The sequence below is a fragment of the Boleophthalmus pectinirostris genome, unplaced genomic scaffold (assembly GCF_026225935.1).
Source record: "Boleophthalmus pectinirostris isolate CB_2022bp ecotype Guang Dong unplaced genomic scaffold, ASM2622593v1 HiC_scaffold_1, whole genome shotgun sequence".
NCBI classification, from domain to species: domain Eukaryota; kingdom Metazoa; phylum Chordata; class Actinopteri; order Gobiiformes; family Gobiidae; genus Boleophthalmus; species Boleophthalmus pectinirostris.
In genome coordinates this window covers 13,277,432-13,297,600 of record NW_026570970.1, presented here as the reverse complement: position 1 = coordinate 13,297,600, position 20,169 = coordinate 13,277,432, and the positions used below count along the sequence as shown (strand labels likewise).

General features: G+C 38.1%; 1 protein-coding gene across 1 annotated transcript in view; it reads right to left on the bottom strand.

The window, feature by feature from the left end:
* LOC110166565 (activin receptor type-1) overlaps positions 1-20,169 on the bottom strand; it is a 67,711-nt gene that overhangs the window by 6,244 nt on the left and 41,298 nt on the right. Inside the window, exons 3-8 of the mRNA XM_020931820.2 lie at positions 18,791-19,036; positions 15,932-16,204; positions 14,518-14,784; positions 8,896-9,101; positions 2,728-2,827; positions 145-291 (exon numbers count right to left, since the gene is read on the bottom strand). Of these exons, the coding sequence (XP_020787479.1) occupies positions 145-291; positions 2,728-2,827; positions 8,896-9,101; positions 14,518-14,784; positions 15,932-16,204; positions 18,791-19,036 (1,239 nt within the window). The remainder of the gene's footprint in view (positions 1-144; positions 292-2,727; positions 2,828-8,895; positions 9,102-14,517; positions 14,785-15,931; positions 16,205-18,790; positions 19,037-20,169) is intronic.

Genomic DNA, 20,169 nt, shown 5'->3' with positions numbered 1-20,169 from the left:
TGTATAATTTATTTCTATTATGATTTCACTTATGTTACACGTTCTATTGTATACAAATGTAAATCTCTACTTGCCCAAAATAAATACATAAATACAAATAGAAAATACAAATAATATGCATCTTTAACTGTTTAAACGACATACCGAGAATATTCTCATGCCGAAGCAGAACAGTGTTGTAGATCTCCGTTTCTCTAAACCAGGACTTCTCGTCTCTGGAGGAGAAGATTTTGACGGCCACGTTCTCGCCTTGCCACTGGCCTCTCCACACTTCACCATAGCGACCCTTTCCTGGGGACAAAAACATGACAACACCGGTCACATTTCATTGCACACATTTGAATTACTCTTAGGTCTAAGGTACTCTGAGACACTTTTGCTCGTGGTTGACTTGTTAAACAGCTCTTTTGGTCTTTCAATGTTTAACTCAGTACATTTTTAAACCCTGACAAATAAAGTAAAGGTGCAAAAGACAAAACAATCTCAAAACAATATACATAAACATATCTTTTCTAATCAAATTAGAATGTCTCTGTGTTCATAGCTGCAGCTCTTGTGTGGTTTTAGTTATGAGGAATTTGTAGAACTTGATTGTGGCAGCCTATATACATTCCTTTCACCTAGTTTCATTCTTTATTTCTTTTTTTTCCAGATTGAAATTACTTTTGGCAAGACTAGTAATCAAAGGTATGAAAGTTTCCATTTTAGCTTGTCCTGGTGTATAGTACCACGACCATCTTTTAAAATAAATTACGTTAATACAATTCTGCACATAATTTACACACACTTAAAAGATGGACTAAGTAACTTTCCTGGTGAAATGTCCGCCACCTGCTTGTCTCCATGGAGATGTTATGACTCTGTATGCACTGTTCCACAGTATGGCGTTAAACTTATCTTCATGGAGACAAGCAGGTGATGCCACTTGACCAAGTGAAGGGTCAGATCTATGGAGAAGTGGCCCTGCTCATCTCACTGAATAAACAAGAACAGGCTCTGTGCAGTTTTATCTCTGAGGTTTTTTGGTGAGTTGTGCTAAAATGAATAAATATTTAAAGGTAAGGCAGTGAACAGGGAGCTGTGGGTGGATGTGACTGATGACATATTAAAAACTACACAAATAAAATGAATACCAGATGACACTTCTGTGTCAAGGTTTGGGTCTCAACACTAACTCTAATGTAAAGTTTGAGGCATAATAAAATATTAAAACAACTCCTTAAACTGAAGTCATTTACATTTAAAAATAATTGAGCAGCCTTTACTTTAAATAATTTGAATTTTAATAGGTTGTTTAACAGGTTGCGTTGTATTGTTTTCAAAGGCCTGTGCTTATTGGTGCATGGGCCCAAAAAATAATTTTCTCTTCCACATTACTTTCTCAATATGAGCACCTCCCACCTGTGTGACGTCTGTAACCCCCCCGCTCCTCGACTTTCACCTCCCGGGGTGGGGCACATCAAAGCATCTGTGCGTACACCGCCCGGATGGTTAGCTACGGCTCTGGATTTGACTAGTCAGAGCGAGAGCTGCTAGAGCGGAGCGAGCACGAGCTCAGAGCGGGGCTAGGTGAACTTTTACAAAGCTAACTTTTAGGCGCTTTGAGGATTTAAAAAATTTAAAAAGTTTATGTTGTGAAAACAGAAAGAATCCCTACAAAATTCAACCTTTTTGAAAGTTGTCAGTGATCTTTCAGTCAAACACGGGCAGTTTGAATTCTCAAAAAAATGCACTGCGCTCTATGGGAGAATTCTTTCTGAGCCAAGCTCCCAGGAGCTGCAGTACCTGGAGCGGCTACGAGTCGGTCTTGAGCCGGAACAGAGGAGGAGGGGCTTATCCAGGTTTTATTATAGATCCACGTTTGAGACACAGTGAGCTAGCTAGCGTACTGCTGTGGACAGAGCCTACTATTAATGCCATACTGTGGAATACTCAAGGCAATACGATAACATCTCCATGGAAACAAGCCGGTGACAGACCATCTACCAGAGCAGTTACTTACTTTGCCAATTGTATGATCTTATTGATATGAATTAGGCACATTTTAAAGCAGTAAACAGTGTAGTTAAAAAGTGTTACAGATTAATTAGTCAAGTAAGTAGTACAAGGTAGGGATGTAACGATATCCAAATCTTATTATCACGATATACATCTCACGGTACAATATTTACTGCGATATTTTGAAGAGGATAATATAATTGTAGATGGGACACTTTTTTGCCTTTAAAATACCTTGATAAGATTTTGGTGTGAATTATTTCCGCCATAATCCCAAGAATTCAACTAAAACATATCTCTTCATGTTGTCTGCACTGAAATGAATCATGGGATATGTAGTTCCCTATGTTTATAAGCTGTTTCTACTGTAAAACCATGCATTTAACCAAAGGAACTTGTGATTCGATATATTGTGACAGCCCACGATATTATTGTGAGACTTTTGATACAATATCACGATATTTTGGTTATTGTTACATCCCTAATACAAGTACTACAAATTTGTTAAGCAGAACTATTGGGCCAGCTCTTAAATATACTACCAATTCTACTATGTACTTGTATGTTACTTGTTGTACTACTACAATAATATCTCCATGGAGACAAGAGAGTGACGTACCATCTACCAGAAATGTTACACACTGTGCCAATTGTACGGCCTCAATCATATGAATTAGTCGCCTTATGCTGAATCCACTGCTGAATACAAACCACTAGGCTGCCACTTACCCACACATTCATTCAGCGTGATTTGTCGAGCCACTGTTCTCTGGACCAAGAAGGGCAGTCCTGAGCCGCTCCCCGAGGTGCACGAATGGTCCAACAGATCCTGAGAAAAAAAAAGACGACACAAAACATGAGGGGCTGCGTGTGTTGGGACCATGTGAAGAATCAAATCTTTTCAAAGCCATCCCCGGGCGCTAGGTTTTAAAATGATGAAATAAGGAGCATCTGGATTCCAAGGGCTGCTGGGTCTTTGATGTGGCACCCATGGGAGCCGTGTGTGCGACGCAGGGCAACAATATGAGGGTGGGTGTTTATCACGTCGTGGGGACTGGAGTCGGTACGCGCATTCAGTTCAAGGGGACCTGTCTCGCTTACGGGGAAAGATTAGGGCCTCATGATGTAAATTATTCGATCAAAAGCATGGTTTGAAGGTCTGATGCGGATTAGAATTAGGACAAACAATAATTCATCCATTTTAATATTTGAAACATCTAAATTTCAGGTGGTTGCATAAAAAGTTTCAACATTTTATTCAGAATTTCAGCTAAATATACCAAAAAACACCCTATATAATCGATAAAACCGCCCAGAATATGGATACCGTATGCCAATCACATCACTAGTATCTCGATATAGCAATATTTAGCATTTTAAGTTTAAGTAAATTGTAATTATGGTTAATGTTAGGCTCAATCTCCAGAAAAGCACTGAAAGTCAATGTAATGTCCTTAAACACTATGCAGACCCAAACATTGTGCACAGCTGGGTGTGTGCCTGTGTTCTTGTTGTCCAGAGGTGTGGAGTGCCCCCTGGTGGTTAAACCTCACCACTGCCTTACCCCCTCCCCGGTGGCTGGCTGGTGTGGGCGCTGGAGATTTGATCTAATCCCAGGGCCAGACTCCAAAACAGGCGCAATGCTGCTAAGCCTTTTATTTTTATCTCACGCTGCTTAGACTGGCAGCTTCACAGAGCGACCACATGGGGGCGTTGCGGCAGCTCAGAAATAAACACAGGTCTGGGAGAAGAGGAATCAACATGAGTAATGCCTCTTGGATAAACACATGCATAATGGAGGAGTGGCCTGGAAGACTATTTCGGAAAGCAACAAAGATAGGTGAAAGGCCGTCAAATAGAATAAGGTGTCACTCTGTTGAGACTTTAAAGGTTCAATATCACACAAAATTGACTCTTGTGAGCTTTAATCCATGATAAAATGTTGTCACCAGCTCAAAAACAAACCAGGAATTGTGTTTTGTTTCATTCATACATCATTCATTCATCTGAGTAATCCTTCTTAATCGTCTGTCTACAGCTAACAGCAACATTTCAGCTTTTGTTTAGTAGAGATTGGCAAGACTGAAATTATCCAAATGATTCTAGTGAAGGTGTACGGAGTTTAAAAACACAGTGGAGCACCTTCCTGTATTACCGCATGACGTCACAAGGTGGAACAGAGTGTACTGAGTCTAAATACGCAGGATTTGGGTGTCAAATATGAAACAAAACAAAAGAAAACTCTAGATATAATGCAGTTTCCTCATCAAAAACATAACATAGACGAGAAAATTGCTTAATATGAACTCTTTAAAAGCTTATCCGAAGAGTTGCTTTCTGCGGTTATATTTGGGGCCAAGCAGAATGCAATCATGGCAGCTCTGCAGTATCACTTCTAATCAGAGATGACTTTGTTGGGTGCGGAGAGAGAGGCCGGGCGCGTGTGTTTTCGGCTTTTCCACACCGCTGTTCCTCATAACCTCTCTACTCCTGACTGCTGCCAAGAGCTTTTTAATTATGCTCAAACAAACATTCGGAGGGGCTCGTATTTGGGTGTTTCGTGCCAAGTTGAATTGACGCAGACTTTTACAGAGCCAAAACGTGTCTCTCTTGGACCAGCCTCTGCAGCGTTTGATGAAAAGAATAATAAGATAATGTGGGTATTACACAGTGTGATAGGCTGCAATGTCTGAGTGCAGCGTTCCAAAAGTAAACCGAGTAAGTGGGTGTAGTTTTATAAATGGAGTAAAGTTTCAAACACCTTTACACCTTACACATTTAGTAACACTACGACTAATCAAGATGTAACATATATTGTAGTGAGTGGGTGTATTTTTTAAAATGTAGTTTCAAATACTTTTACTTCAAATTGGTAACACTATTATCCTCCTGAGACCCGGCCTATTCATTTGTGTCCTTTATAGTGGACATTGAGTTAACCAGTCTATCTTTTAAGTGTTTTGAGATAGACTCTTGATGGGGAGACTAGGTTCCTTTGCTTAAATAGAGCTTGGAGATTATAGGGTGGTCAATAGGAGTTAATTTGTGGCTGCACTATGATAAAATAATAATAAGAAGAAAAAGAAATAAGAAATTAAAAGAGTCTAAAAACTTTATGAGGCGACTGTAGAAGCTTGTCCGGGATGCTGGTCATCAAAAAAGTTGTTTTTGTTAGGCCACATGGATTTAACACCAAAATGTCCCCAATGTCCATTACAGAGGACATGTTATAAAATGATAAATAAAAATAAAATTAACAAAATCTAAATGCCAAGGTGTTCATTTACCTCCAGATAGAAAGAAAATCACACAAATATATATATATTGTCCCAGGAGGATAACTACACTGTAATTAGACTTACTTAATTCATAATGTACAAATAGTTTATAGCTTAATAACAACTTAATTAATACCCAAACTCTATCCTCTAACCATAGCCCGTTAACTAAGCAGTTACTAAGCCTGAATCTTTCTTAATATAATTTGTTCATCATGAATTAAGAATTTCTTGTTTTATTAAAAGTGCATTTTGTAACTTCTGGTCGAGGGTCCGTCAAATGCTTTTCTCCATGGAGCTGTTACTGTTTTGGCATTAAAACGTTCTATCTTCATTGAGACCAAACCAGACCAAGTTACAGGTCAGATCTGTGGAAAGGCAACCTCGCTCACAGTCAGAATGTCTGTTTTTCTAGGTATTTTTTTAGATATAAAACCACCTGTAACTGAATAAATGTAAAATAGAGCTGTTTAATGTCACACTGTGGAACTTTCCAAGCAGAGTAATGACATATTCATAGAAACAAGCAGTGAACCTATAAAGCTGTAAATAGTGTAGCTATTAGGGATGTAACAAGAACCGAAATATCGTGATATCGTATCGTCAAAAGTCGTGGGTCATCACAATATATCGAATTACTGTTCTCTTTGCTTAAATTCTTTAATATGATAGAGCATCAACTAAAAAAGCCAAGGGAACTACATAGACCAGGCATGTCCAAACTATGGCCCATGGGCCAAATGCGGCCCTCAGACAAGTTTTTCTTGGCCCAAATTACCTTGCATCAATTAAAAATTAACTTTATACTGCAAATTTTTTGAAAATCTACTTTGATAAAGCGAGTATTTAATATTTAGTGTGTGGTTTCAAGGATCTTAGCATGAATAAAGACTGATGGCTCATTCTAATGTGTTAAACATGAACATATTTCAATTATTCACTGTATTGAGCTTCAGTCTTCTGCTCTCGATCAGCCCTCTGCCTCATCTGTGTTTAGATATGTGGCCCTTGATGAAAAAAGTTTGGACACCCCTGACATAGACCATGAATGATCCTTTGCGTCATTTCAGCACAGACACCATGAAGAAATTACGTTATTAAGCACTTTTAAATCTTAGTTCTTTGGATGATGACAAAAAAGACAGACCAAAGGACTGTCAAGGTAAAAGAAAAACAATTGCGTAGTCACAATTCTGTTAGCCTCTCCACAAAATATCACAATAAATATCGTACGTGACATGCATATCATGAAAATATCGTATTGAGGGATCTGGATATCGTTACATCTCTAGTAGTTATTATAAAATATTACAGATCAATTAGTCAAGTACAAGTACTACTAAACTAATTTGTTAAGCAGATTTTATTAGGGGGCTACTATTGGGTCTACACTTAAATATACTACCTATTCTACTACTATAAATTACTTGTGGTACTCCTCTTTTTCACTTTAACGTCAAAATAAAAGTCTATAAACTGAAAAAAGTAGCAGAAATATTTTGTATGTTTTAGAATATTTCCAAAAATGCACTCAAGTATAATTGCACAGTAAAAGTATCTATTTACTACGCTCAAGTACGAGTTAACATAGAATCCAAACTGCAATGTTTCAGCAGGACATGATTACACACTTGAGCAAACCGCAAGACTCCACCCAAATTCTGGATCATTTTAGCAAACCTCAAACTCAAACCACTGCGTACAAACGCCAAGACTGAGTGGAGACGGAGCAAATGGTATTCACAAACAAAATGAAGGAAAATATATGAGGAAAATGATCGTTTTGTTGGCTGCTGTGTCTCTAATCGCTTAATACACAACATATGGAGTCTCATTCTATGTTTAAATATTTACACGCTGCATTCATTTGTTGTGTAATGACAAGTAGTGGTCCCATGCAGTGCTGCTGGATACACGCACTACTGTATTGTTTTGAGAGAATTACTTCAAAGCTACCACTGCTACTGTGCCGTCAAGTCAGTAATTATTGTTTGTGCATCCTCGTGGATCTTATCACACAGATGGGGTCTTTGTTCAGTGGGATTCTTCCATTTTACAGGAGTTTCTATGCTTAGTTTACACGGAATACAGGAAGGTTAATGACTCAAGAGACACAGATGGAATTTGAGACATTTTAGCGAAAAAATTAATTAATCAATTAATTATTTAAGACTGCAGGTGGCCTACAACGATGCTTTACAGGTGCTTTTGAGAAGGCCACGATGGACGAGTGCGACAGAGATGTTTGTTACTGCATGAGTGAACACTTTGCGAGCTGCACTTAGAATTTTAATGTACAGTTTTACCTGCAGACTGAACAAATCAGACAATGACATAATAATGTCACTCACAAGTATGAGATTCAGTGCAATAAGATATCAGTCCAACATGTGGAGACACTAGTATGGTTGTCTTTAAACATAAATGTTTATTGTTTTGTAATGTCACTGTCCTTGTCTGTTTTAAAAATGGACCCTGAGTCCGGAATAAAGATGATGATGATAAATTAAAAACTATGCTATGATTAGACTTTCTTAACAAAACTGTAAACGCAATTACAGAAAAGATGTTGTAAGTTGCAAGTTGGCAGGAACAGCTAAATAAAAATTGTATATATCTTATTAGTTGTGTCTCCAGTCCAAAGTTTGATTTCTGACAGACTGTATGGCTATTCAGTTTTTACAGGCGCTGCACCTGATTTTTGTCACCGTATAAAAAAATGTGAAAAACAGAACTAGTTCATTTTATTACTCCTCACTTACCTTATGCATTCTGAGCATACTAAATAGTCACCGCAATGAGTTTATAAACGCTTTTCATAAACGCTGTTGTGAAGTTTTGCTGTCATAACTACTAAGAAAGGAAATGTACTGACTTGAAATGTTTTAAAGTAACTATCGGTGTTGATGTATTGTCTTGAAAATGGAAAAGGGGACAGGTGACATAAGATGACTCTTCTTTCTGCTCCTTTTCATTCATTTTTTGTATGTTTGATGTTGTGACACTGTTACAGTCTTTTTATAATTTATGAATGAAATAAATAAACTAATAAAAAAAGGATAATACAGCTAATAACAGTTAATAATAACACTGGACATTAAAACACTTTGTAATTAGTTGACTTATTTTGATGTCAAGAGCTGAGTGTACAATATATCTGTATTGGAGCAAGACAGATTTTGCTCAAATACGTGAAAAATCATCTTTGAACTTAACTTTAAAAAGAGCCATGTCTTTGTTTAAAGATGCATTGCGTAATTTTTCTGGTGGAGGGTCCGTGAAATTCTTTTTTAGAGATGTCATTGCTTTGTCTGGAAGGTTTAACACTATAATATTAAACCTTTCTAACTTCATGGAGACCAAATCAGACCAAGTTACAAGATTTGTGGAACGGCAATCTGGCTCAGAGTCAGAATGCCCGTTTTTCTAGACATTTTAAGGCAGTAAAACCACTTATAATTGAATAAATGTCATGCAGTAGAACATTCCAGGAAGAACCTTTAGAGCAGAAGAGGTCTCGCCAGGTGTACTTTACAACGCCGTGCTTACTTAATTATAACTTCTTTACAAAGCTTCTATTCTCAGCACAGACAGTCTCTTTATCGTGGCCAATACTTACTGCCAGCGTGCTCTCCCCCACGTTGGAAGCGATGAGCCCGTCGATGGTTCCATATTCGGCGTCTCTGGAGGTTAGGCGCTCCATCTGGTTGTGGTGGATTCGTCGGAACACCAGGATGGCGATGGCGGAGAGGAGGATCAGGACTATAATGGGCGCCACGATCACAATAGCCAGAGTGGTCACGCTGTAGTGGGAGAGCTCCTCCGCTGTGGGCACACAACGTCAAATACAGTGAGTGGGTTTGGTTGGTTAATCAGGGGGAAACAATACACGTCAGTCAGTTAGTTTGTAGTTAGTTTAGTTGGTTTTATTTTGTTGTGGTTGTTGGTTAGACACAGTGTTAAATTAGCAGTGAAAATGGTTATGCATCTTTGTAAACTGGTATTTTTGGAGCTTTCTTCAATGTTATAATGTCATCAGTCATCAAAAAACATGTCTGAAGAAGTTATATACGCAATCGTGCATGTTTGAGTAATCTAGGGATCTCACCAATGCCCATAAGCCTACATCACCCATGCTCCCACCCAACAATTTTCATTTTCAGCAACTCTAGCATTTTTAAAACGATAAAAGGCAACATTGTGACCTAAATATGTCATGTTTTTATTACCCCATAAAGGTGTAACACCCCCTCTTCAACCACTACACTTTTAGAGCCCTGTCTACATGGGAATACTTGCGGGTAAAAACGACAAAATACTTGATCAGAAGTGCCTTTCGTTTAGAGGGTGACAGCGTTTTGATGGCTTTAAAACGCAAACATCTGAAACCACCCTCCAGAGTGGAAAAGTTGAATACACTCCACCGTAGTGTTCCTGTCTACACTGCCCAAAACTCTGGTCAGATCTACTCACGTCGCGTACGCGTTTACGTCGCATACATCACCACCGAGCCGCCTGACATGCAGCCCTAATCGAATTCCACACACTTTTGAGTCACCGTCTGCACATAGACTACCTTCCAAAATCACTTGTCGAAACACGGAATAAAAAGTGAAGACGCGACGCCACTTTTGCATCTTCTGTTCAGACTGTCATCATATAAACACAGCCTTAGATTCACAGAAAACACTTGGATTATGTATCTGATGCCCTCTACTGGAGAGTGGAGAGGTTTGTGTTTTTATTTGTGTATGTAGCATGAATAGCCTGGACTAACTTCTTACACTTAAATATGGACACATGTGTAGAGCAAATGTAGATTTGATGCCCTCTCCTGGAAACAATAGATACTGAAGCATTTTGAAATGACAAATTTGCAGCATGGCTATAATAATGCAGATGATTGGAAATTGAGCTAAAGTCTTTTCTGCTCAAAGGGAGGCCGAATGTCAAAATAGGCGTGAATTTAAAAAAGCACTAGTATGTTTTTGAATCAAAGTCAATCTGTCCATCTTTGAAAGCTGACTCTCTATAAAAGCAGAACATTTCTTGTATTGATTGAAGCAGCAATCACTGAGCGGCATATTCAGTGAATGTAAAAAAAAAAAAAAAAAAAAAATCACTACTCAGTCGAGCACAACATGTCCACTTTCTTTCACATCCAAAAATCTTTGAATTCTGAAAAATTGTCAATGGCCGATGTAGTCCACAGAGGCCAGCCCAAACAACTGACCACTATTCACAGTTTCCAGACATTCCAAGGGAGCGCCTGAACAGCTCTCCAGGCAGCGCTGACAATGTCCCCCTTTTTTCAACTCACATAGTGCCCTCTTTTTCCCCAAATCTATCCAGCTACAAGCGCATTCATAACAGCTACCAGACATAAGCAAAAGACGCATTAACGCATTTAGATAATTACCAAGGTGCCGCCGCTGCTGTGAGCTTCTGGCAAACTCCTTTAGTACGAGATCAAATGGAAGATTATAAAGCTTTTTCTGCATACATACAGCTGCCCTTCATTCCCAGGTGGGCTCACCCAGTAGGTGCTTGTCAGACAGTTTTGACAGCCGCACAGGGGGACACAGAGTAAGTAGACCATGACTAAATAATATTGAAAATCTCCCCTTGGCTGGCCGCTGTCCCTTGCAGTTCTGTTTTATATGGCTCCAGCCGAGTGACCACTGTGCCCTGAAAAGCTGGGCCAATGGAAGCATCCAAAACAGCTGGGGCAGAAAATATGGCAGCCAGTGGTGTCACCCTCACTGCGCTAAAAGGGCGGTGAGTGGCAGTCACTTTGGAGATGGCATGTTCAGTTAGGCTGTCGAATTTGAATTATGTGAAATCGATTTTTAAGAGCTTTCAACCATGTCGTAGGTTTTCCCTTCTCATTTACCCAGTCAGAGTTGTATTTATTTGAGTAAACAAACATTTAGGATGTCATTGCGCTGAGAATTACAATTTTTTTCCTACCCCCGATACAAGAAAAGCGCTGTATACTCTTTACATTCACAGATTTTTAGAGAGCTTTTTCAGTTTCAACACACATTTCAATACTATAGCTTTAAGTATCTGCTTATATCAACAAACAGAACAGTATTTACTTCCTTTAAACAAAAATAAGACAAAACTGCTCCAAATGTGTTGTGGAGCTGTTATTTATCTCTCTAGTATCCACAGAACAGCTTTGTATACAAAAACAAGTTCAGATATTGAGACTTTCTGGGTCAACCAAGTCCAGTAAACAGTCTTATTACATAAAAAAAAAAAAAAAAAAATATATATATATATATATATATATATATATATATATATATCTTTCCATTTTATTTTTACTTGTACATTTACGCTTATTATTATAATTATGTCTTATTTGACACCTGTCTCTTGCTATCTTTTTAACTACTTATTTAGAATTTATTTTACCATTTATATTTTTTCTCATTGTTATTACATTATATTGTGATTAGGGGTGTAACAATATCCAAGTCTCATGATATGATATCGTCACCGTATAAATTTCACGGTACGATATTTACTGCGACATCGTGGGAAAGATCACGAATATCTTATGATATTTGCGCAATATTTTCACGATATACATCTCATGGTACGATATTTATTGCGATATTTTGTGGAGGCTACTTGTGAATATGCTACTTTTTCCTCTTAAAATGCCTTGACAAGACTTAATCAAAGAACTAAGACTTAAAAGTGTTTAGAACAGTTTTTTCTTCTTGTAGTCTACACTGAAATGGAGCAAAGGATCATGGTCTATGTAGTTTTGGCTATTGCTGCACCATAACTCTTAATTTAAACAAAGAGACTTGTGATTCGATATATTGTGATGGTCCATGATATTACTGTGAGAACTTTGACGATACGATATCGCGATATTTCAGTTATTGTTACATCCCTAATTGTGATGCGTGAGCTACTGTGTCCAAATAATTTCACTTGTGGATAATTAAAGTTTGTGTAAGTCTAAGTCTCTAAACAAACATATCCACCCAGAATACAGACTGAACCGATATTTGGAATCTAATATCCGATCTAACAAAATTTTCAGAATCAGCACTGATATCTGATACCGGTATCAGATCGGTGCATCCCAATTTTTTTATTTTCATATTGTGATACACGTAGGATTCAACAGTGCTATGATGAAGTCAGTGGCACAAATGAAACAAAAAAGCCACTTCTCGCCAACTGCAACTATGTGCGATCAAAACTGCACATAGGCTTAGGGAGTCTGCAATTTGTAATAAAATACAAGATTGCAAAGAGGTTGCATGTAAAGAACGACTTAAAGATCCTGTTGGTGCATCACTCGTGGTCAAACTTGGTCTCTTATGTATTTATGTTCTATGGTGGTGCTTGTGTGGTGCTTTTAGATAAGATAAGATAATCCTTTATTGTCCCCCATGGGAGAAATTTGTCTTGGGACTGGGGATAACACGCTTTATCAAAGAAACAGGACAACACAACACAAAGCACCACATAAACAAACACCATAGACCACCGTTTTGTTGTTGTGTTGTCCTGTCTTTGTGATAAAACATGTGATCCCCTGTTCCAAGACAAATTTCTCCCATGAGAGACAATAAAGGATTATCTTAATTACCCATAGACAAAGCTTTAAGTATGGTCTTTGTTGTTGTGTTTATGTTGGATATTAGTATTGCAGTTTAGAGTGGACAGTTGTCAGTGGACTAGTAACTTTAATTTAGTTATTTTAGGATCAACTTTGCAATTTAAAATGTCCAAAATATATAATAATCATCCACGGGTGTCATAGATTATAACTATAGCAGACAAAAGCATAATATCTCTCATTAATGCACATTTCAATTAGGACTGAACAGGGTGAAATAACTTGGGACGATAAAGTCATTTTTTTATTTGGAGGATTCATAGTCTGGCTCTTGAAGCAAGCTAATAACTTGGCAAAGCTTTCTGAGCATACTTCACTTATATAAATGAAAATGAACCAAAACAAGGACTAGGGGGCAGGGAGCCATTTTAATTATCATTACTTAAAACCATTTGCCTGCCGTGGTCTCCAATGAGAGAAAACGCAATTTAAAAAGTCCCTTCAAACCAACCATCTGTACATAGTGATATTATAACTTTTTAACCCAAAATATGAGGCTAGATTGCTGATACTAGCCTGTAGCTTGGTTCAATCATTACATGGTGTTGCATGAAATTTTCTCATTTTTACCAAGGCCAAACGCTGCCTGGACCACATGAATATAACATCACCCATATTGGAGCGTAGTGGAATAATGCCTCAATTCATCTTGTGCATGTCAATTTGACAGCTATGAACATAGAGTATTGCAAAAATGGAATATCTGCTATGAGCTTAAGGTATAATAAATCAATAAATATTTGAGGTGTTTGGATGGGCTCATTTCTTCTTCATGATCTAGATTCTTATAAGATGCAGATGTTTCATGACAGTTCTGACAGGTTATGTGCATGATTTTTGCATTAAATTTGGAAAAATAAAAACTCCTGCCCACAGATAATTGCATGGGAGCCAACAGCCAACCTTTAAATTGTGCCAAATGGTTTGCCTGGTCGGCCAAACCACACGCTATGACAATACTTTACAAAGACGAGCAGGTCTGGAACCATATCCTGTTTTCCCAATGTCCGATGGGTGTGATGGACACGTGGATTATGCAATCAGAGAAACGCATGGTCAGTTTGGGTCAAAACAACCATGGCAGCATACAAGTAAAAAAGGAAAAAGACTGAGAAACAGCTTAGATTTCTGTGGTTTCAACAATCAAAGCACTTAACTCTGATTTATCTCTGGTAAAATAAGTTTTATATATTTTGTTCTGAATGACGTGAATGATTCTTGCTGTTCCAGATCCTTCTGAATGCGACCAGAATGCAGGAGTGACTGGCTGCTCGGGAAACCAAATGGATAATGAATGCAAATTGTTCCTATGGGTATCAACGTTTTCAGGGGAGTGGGAATGTAAAGCAATCACGTACAGAGCAGTAGATGATGTTTTTTTTTAGATGTGGCGTAGGTGAAAATAGGAATTTTCAAAACAATGGCACCTTCAAATGCAGTGCAATAAAGGTTACTTGAGTCTAAATAGTATGTCTGTCTATTTAAATAATACAAAAACATCTAATAATCCATCTAGATAATGTTTTTTAGCAGCTGATATTGACATTTTAACATGTGTCCCTGTGTGCGTTATGAGAAGTTTTCCTTTACCTTTGACCGGCAGTTGCACGGTGCTGTTCATGTTGCAGAGATGGCCATAGCAACACTCCACCACCTGGTCCCTGGAGGGCGGAGTCTTACAGGTGAGAGTGCTCTGCTCGTAGACTTTGAAGCAGCCCTTTTGGTAAACCAGGGAGCCGGTGTTTACAGTCAGAGAGGAGAAACACTGGTGCCCCCTGCAGCGATTTAGCGTCTCACATGAGCTGCCTTCACACACGCACTCATGCTCCTCTCGGACCACCGGCTTCACCACCTCCTCTGCAGAGAGACGACACAATAACAAAGAATGAGACATAAATACAGACAGGAGATTTAATGTATGCAAATGGATTAATGTTGAAATTATCCAAGTGGCGGGAGTAGCTTAGTTAAGTGTATATCCACTGATCCAAAGGTTTGGCGGTTTGAATCCTGCTCTTGACATAAACATCATTGGGAAAGAGGCCACTGTTGTATGTATGTGTATATGAGTGGGTGAGTAGTTGATGTAAAGCTTTGAGTGCCTTGAAGGTGGAAAAGCACTATATAAAAATGTGACCATTTACCAAAGTGGAACTAAACACTAAATCTACTTTTTTTCTGTACTGAAATGTATGGTATACTAGCCTGATTCATCAACCGGTTTGACCTCGCAACATTAAAATTCATTCGCTCTACGGTAGACGAGTACTTTTTTATTTAACCAATTGCTGCTATTTAGTCCTGACGTATGTAATATGCCACTAACAGGACTAACTGGTATATTAAACTTTTCCCATATCCCGCAGGAAGAAGGGCAATAACGTCCTTCCCCTTCATAAAATTCACCAAACATTCTCTTTGTTCCTGCTTTAAATCCTCAATCTCAGGAATCGTTGCCAACACAGAATCTATGGCTCTTCGCTGATTGGCTGGTGCCCGAACTCGCACTTCTAGGGTTCTTGCAAACAGTCTAGTGTATTCTGATTCCTGACCTAGTCGCTTGAGAGAAATGAAAATGAGCGGAGGCACTAGGTGGCGCCAGTCTGACATACAGGTATACAGCATTGTTTCCCAAAGACTTGGTCACGTTAGTAAGTTAGACAGTTAGATTTTAGAGAGTTTTCAACATTAAATCACAGTACTTTCTTTTATATGAGCATGTGGTCTTATATCAGTGTGATCTCTCAGTCATCCAGGTAGGTTCCATAGTGGTCCATTGGTGTATTCTAGTCTATGTGCTCTAATATTTATTCTGATACATCTCAAAATCATACTAAAGCCATTCAGAAAACGTTCATTTCTGTCCTGTGAATGCAGCGTATCAATACCCACCCAAATGAGTATCTAGTTTCGATACTAGCATTAGTATCCGACAACCCTAGAGTGAGTGTGAACAAAGCCAGTCTAACAGCAAAGATAATGTGTACTATTTGCTCAAAGTCACCTTTCCCCGGAGCCTGCACGCTCACGTTCATGTTACACAGATGGCCCTGGCAGCACTTGACGACGTAGGTGGGGGAGGGGGCAGTGGCACAGGTGTCTCTGCCCTCCTGGTCGTCCCTCAGGCAGCCCTTATGCTGCGTGGCCACTCCGTCCTTTATAATGAGCGAGGAGAAGCAATGCTGGCCCGTGCAGTGCTGGTGGTCCCTGCAGGGGGCGCCCTCGCACACGCACTGCTGCTCCCGGAGGACGGGCCTGCCAGAGGACACTTCCACATCTGATAAGAGAACAAGCACAAGCACGTCCATTAGACCAATACCATTAGTGAGCTTTAAATGAAATGGCAGGAGAGCTGATTATGAGCGACATGGGAGTGAGAATTAAATGTGCTCCGTTTGGCAGAAGAAAGAGGAGTTGCGCATATGTGCTGGTGTCTAGTGACATGATTATTGAGAGATTACAGAATGAGTCACAGGGGTATTACGGCTTCTTCAGTGTCTCAAAAACTCAACAGATCGTGTGTCTTTTTTGGACATTCTAATACCATGATTCTTCCAAGTATCTAACCACCGGATCAGAACCAGCACTTTAACAGAACTAAACCACAGCTAAACTAGGGCGAACTGGACTAACCCAAAGGAGAAAAATGAAAAAACTGCAGAGGAGCCGTTCGAGAATCTAATAGGTTAAATGTTAATGACCCTGTAACAATTTTTTCCCATCTATTTGAGAAAAATTTGTCTTGCCCCTGAACAGATATTGTATAAGCAGCTCAAAATATGTCCACTGTGTACTGTCTGCGTATAATTGAGGGATGGGCATGATTAGTCGATAATTGATCATTAAGAATTTCATCGATCACTTTAATTATTAATTGACAAACTAAATGTAGGTTGCTGTGCGCAGTATAAGGAGACGAGGCTGCGTCTGACAGCACAAACACTAGAGTTGTGTACACCAATGACAAACACTTTTCAGTCTTTTCATCACAACAGTAGCCAAAATAAATAAAGGGACCAACATAAATAAAGTGAGTGAAATGACTGTTAAATAAAGAGCTGCACTAAACCTTTACACATATGATCTATGAAAACATGAACCATCTCCAACGTGACATATGCACAGAACAGACCCATCATCATCATCATCATCCCTCTGTCACAGAGAGAACACTCATATTCCACTGAGTCGTGTCCTTTAGTCTGACAGAAGCTGATGCATCAGAGCACAAAGAGCGAGCTGTTTTTTTCAGAGCTTACACTTTATGCAAATTAGCCATGCGGTTTTAAGTTTTGTTTCTGTAAAACGTAAACAAATCTGAGCAAAAGTGCATTAAACACATTATGATCTCAAATAACTCACGTGGCTCTATAGTGGTTATGGTTTATATGTGGTAAAGTTGAGTTTATTTATGCAAATTAGTAACAATATTGATGATAATTTGAATACAAAAACGTTAATGATCAATCAAAAATTGATTGTTAAGTCTCCCGTCGGTTGATTAAGAAAATTTAAAAATAAATAATCAGGAAGGGTGTGAAAACTAACAAAATTAAAAATGAACTACTTCCGTTTTTTATGTTTTAAAAGAGAAGTAAAAAAAAAAAAAAAAAAAATACATTTTAAAAAATCTATAAATTAGCCTGTCCAGGGACGACAGGTGGAAATTAGCACTGATGCCACAACCTGGTACAATGCGTCTCTCCTGTTAAGGTTAATGTAGATTGTGCACTGTCCCTGTCTCATTAACTAAACTAAACTAAAAAACAAACTAAAAAACAAACTAAAAACTAAACTAAAAACCAAACTAAACACTAAAATAACCTTAACTAAACACTAAACTAAACTTAAATCTAAACTTAAATCTAAACACTAAACTAAACATTAAACTAAACTAAAAACTAAACTAAACTTAAATCTAAACACTAAACTAAACACTAAACTAAACTAAAAACTAAACTAAACTAAACTAAACACTAAACTAAACTAAACTAAACTAAACTAAACTAAACTAAACTAAACTAAACTTAAATCTAAACACTAAACTAAACACTAAACTAAACTAAACACTAAACTAAACTTAAATCTAAACACTAAACTAAACATTAAACTAAACTAAAAAACTAAACTAAACTAAAACTTAAATCTAAACACTAAACTAAACATTAAACTAAACAAAAAACTAAACACTAAACTAAACTAAACACTAAACTAAACTTAAATCTAAACACTAAACTAAACACTAAACTAAACTAAACTAAAAAAAAAACTAAACACTAAACTAAACTAAACACTAAACTAAACTTAAATCTAAACACTAAACTAAACATTAAACTAAACTAAAAACTAAACACTAAACTAAACTAAACTAACCAAAACTAAAGTAAACTAAAAACTAAACACTAAACTAAACTAACCTAAAAACTAAACTGAACTAAACTAAACTAAACGAAACATTTCAAAAGAAAAACAAGATTTTAAAGTTTGCTAAAAAGATGGCTCTGCACTTTTATGAAAAGTCATAGTATTTTGTTAAGGAAAGGTGAAAAAGGTGCACACTTTAATTTGCTCCTGGTCCAGGTATGGCCTCATTATAAGCGTATGGGTCAGTGTGCATGTTTTGCTTATTAGCATTTTCAGCCTTACTTTTAAAGTGTAGCTAAATTGGCTCCATGCTGAGAGAGGCAATTTCTTACATTAAACAGACAGCAGACACAAATATTTATCCAGTACATTTCAACGGCTCATTTCACAGCTAATTGATGCTCGCAAAAGCCAATTTATTTCTCAACATAATGACTGTTTTTCCTCAAGTTAATGTGGGAACTTTTACTGAAACTTTCCTTTCATTTGTCACTCTTACCTTTCACTGGAAACTGCAAGGAGACATTGGTGTTGCACAAGTCCCCTTCGCAGCACTCCACCACCAGCTCAGAAGTCGGTGGGCGTGAACAGGCATCGTCTTCGCTACCCACAATGCACCCCTTCTCCGTCACTGCCGTCCCATTCTGCACGGACAGCGAGGTGAAACACTTTTGTCCAAAACACCGGCTGTCCTCGCCGCACGTCGATGCGTCACACTCGCATTCAAAGTTGCTCACGACACCTCCTATAAAAACACAAACGGCACAAGGTCAGTGAGGAGAAGAGTGCTAAATGCTTTGTGTCTGGTGGAGAGATTAGTCAAGGGATAAGTTCTGAAGTGAAATCCTGCGGCGTTCACCAAGCGCGTGCCACTGCGGTGCTTTTTTAAAATAACACAGACAGCAGTTCAGAGGGAGACAGACGCTGAGACCAAAACAAATCGTGTGAATCTGAAGCTATGAGTCATGGGTGGGGACTGGAAGATGGCTCTATTTAAATGTGGGTTAGTGAGGGCGGGGGGTGAAGGGCTGAATTATTGCTTTTCAACATCTCACCCCAAACACAATATATTCAAACCAATTCACTTTATTTATTTAGGACGTTTCATAAACAGGCCAAAAACGCTGCACAAACACACAGTAACCACAGTAGAATGATATAATAATAAATAAATTTAATCAAACTAGTCTTAAATCTATGTAACTTTTCTAGTGGAGGGTCCATCACCTGCTTGTTTCTATGGATACGTCATTGCTCTGCCTGGAATGTTCCACAGTATAACATTACACAGCTCTACATTACATTTAATCAATTATAGGTGGTTTTATAGCTCAAAAATAGCTAGAAAAACAGGCATTCTGACTGTGAGCGAGGTCGCCTCTCCACAGACCTGACCTGTAACTTGGCCTGGTTTCGTCTCCATGAAAATAGAAAGAGTTAATGCCATACTGTGAAACATTCCAGACAAAGCAATAACAGCAAAAGTATTTGACACACCCCCCACCAGAAAAGTTATACAATGTACCTTTACAAAAATAAAACCAGTAAAATCAAAATAAGAGCAGAACCATAAAAGAGAAATTAATAACGTATGATCTGCTCAGGGGTAAGCTAAATATCTAAATATAAATATATATCGTGACTGTATATTAGGTGATACAGTGTTGATATCATGGGCTGCTGTATTAATTTATCACCAAGAGTATTTTTTGGTGTCTTTTACCAAATTATTTTGTGACAGTGCTGCCATGCTGGTGCCACCTAGAGCCTCTGCTCAATTTTATTTCTCCTTCCTTAATACCAAATAAGATATCCAAAATTGTCCCTGTATTATTTATTTATTTTTTTATCTAATATGAAAACAATAAGAAATTTAAA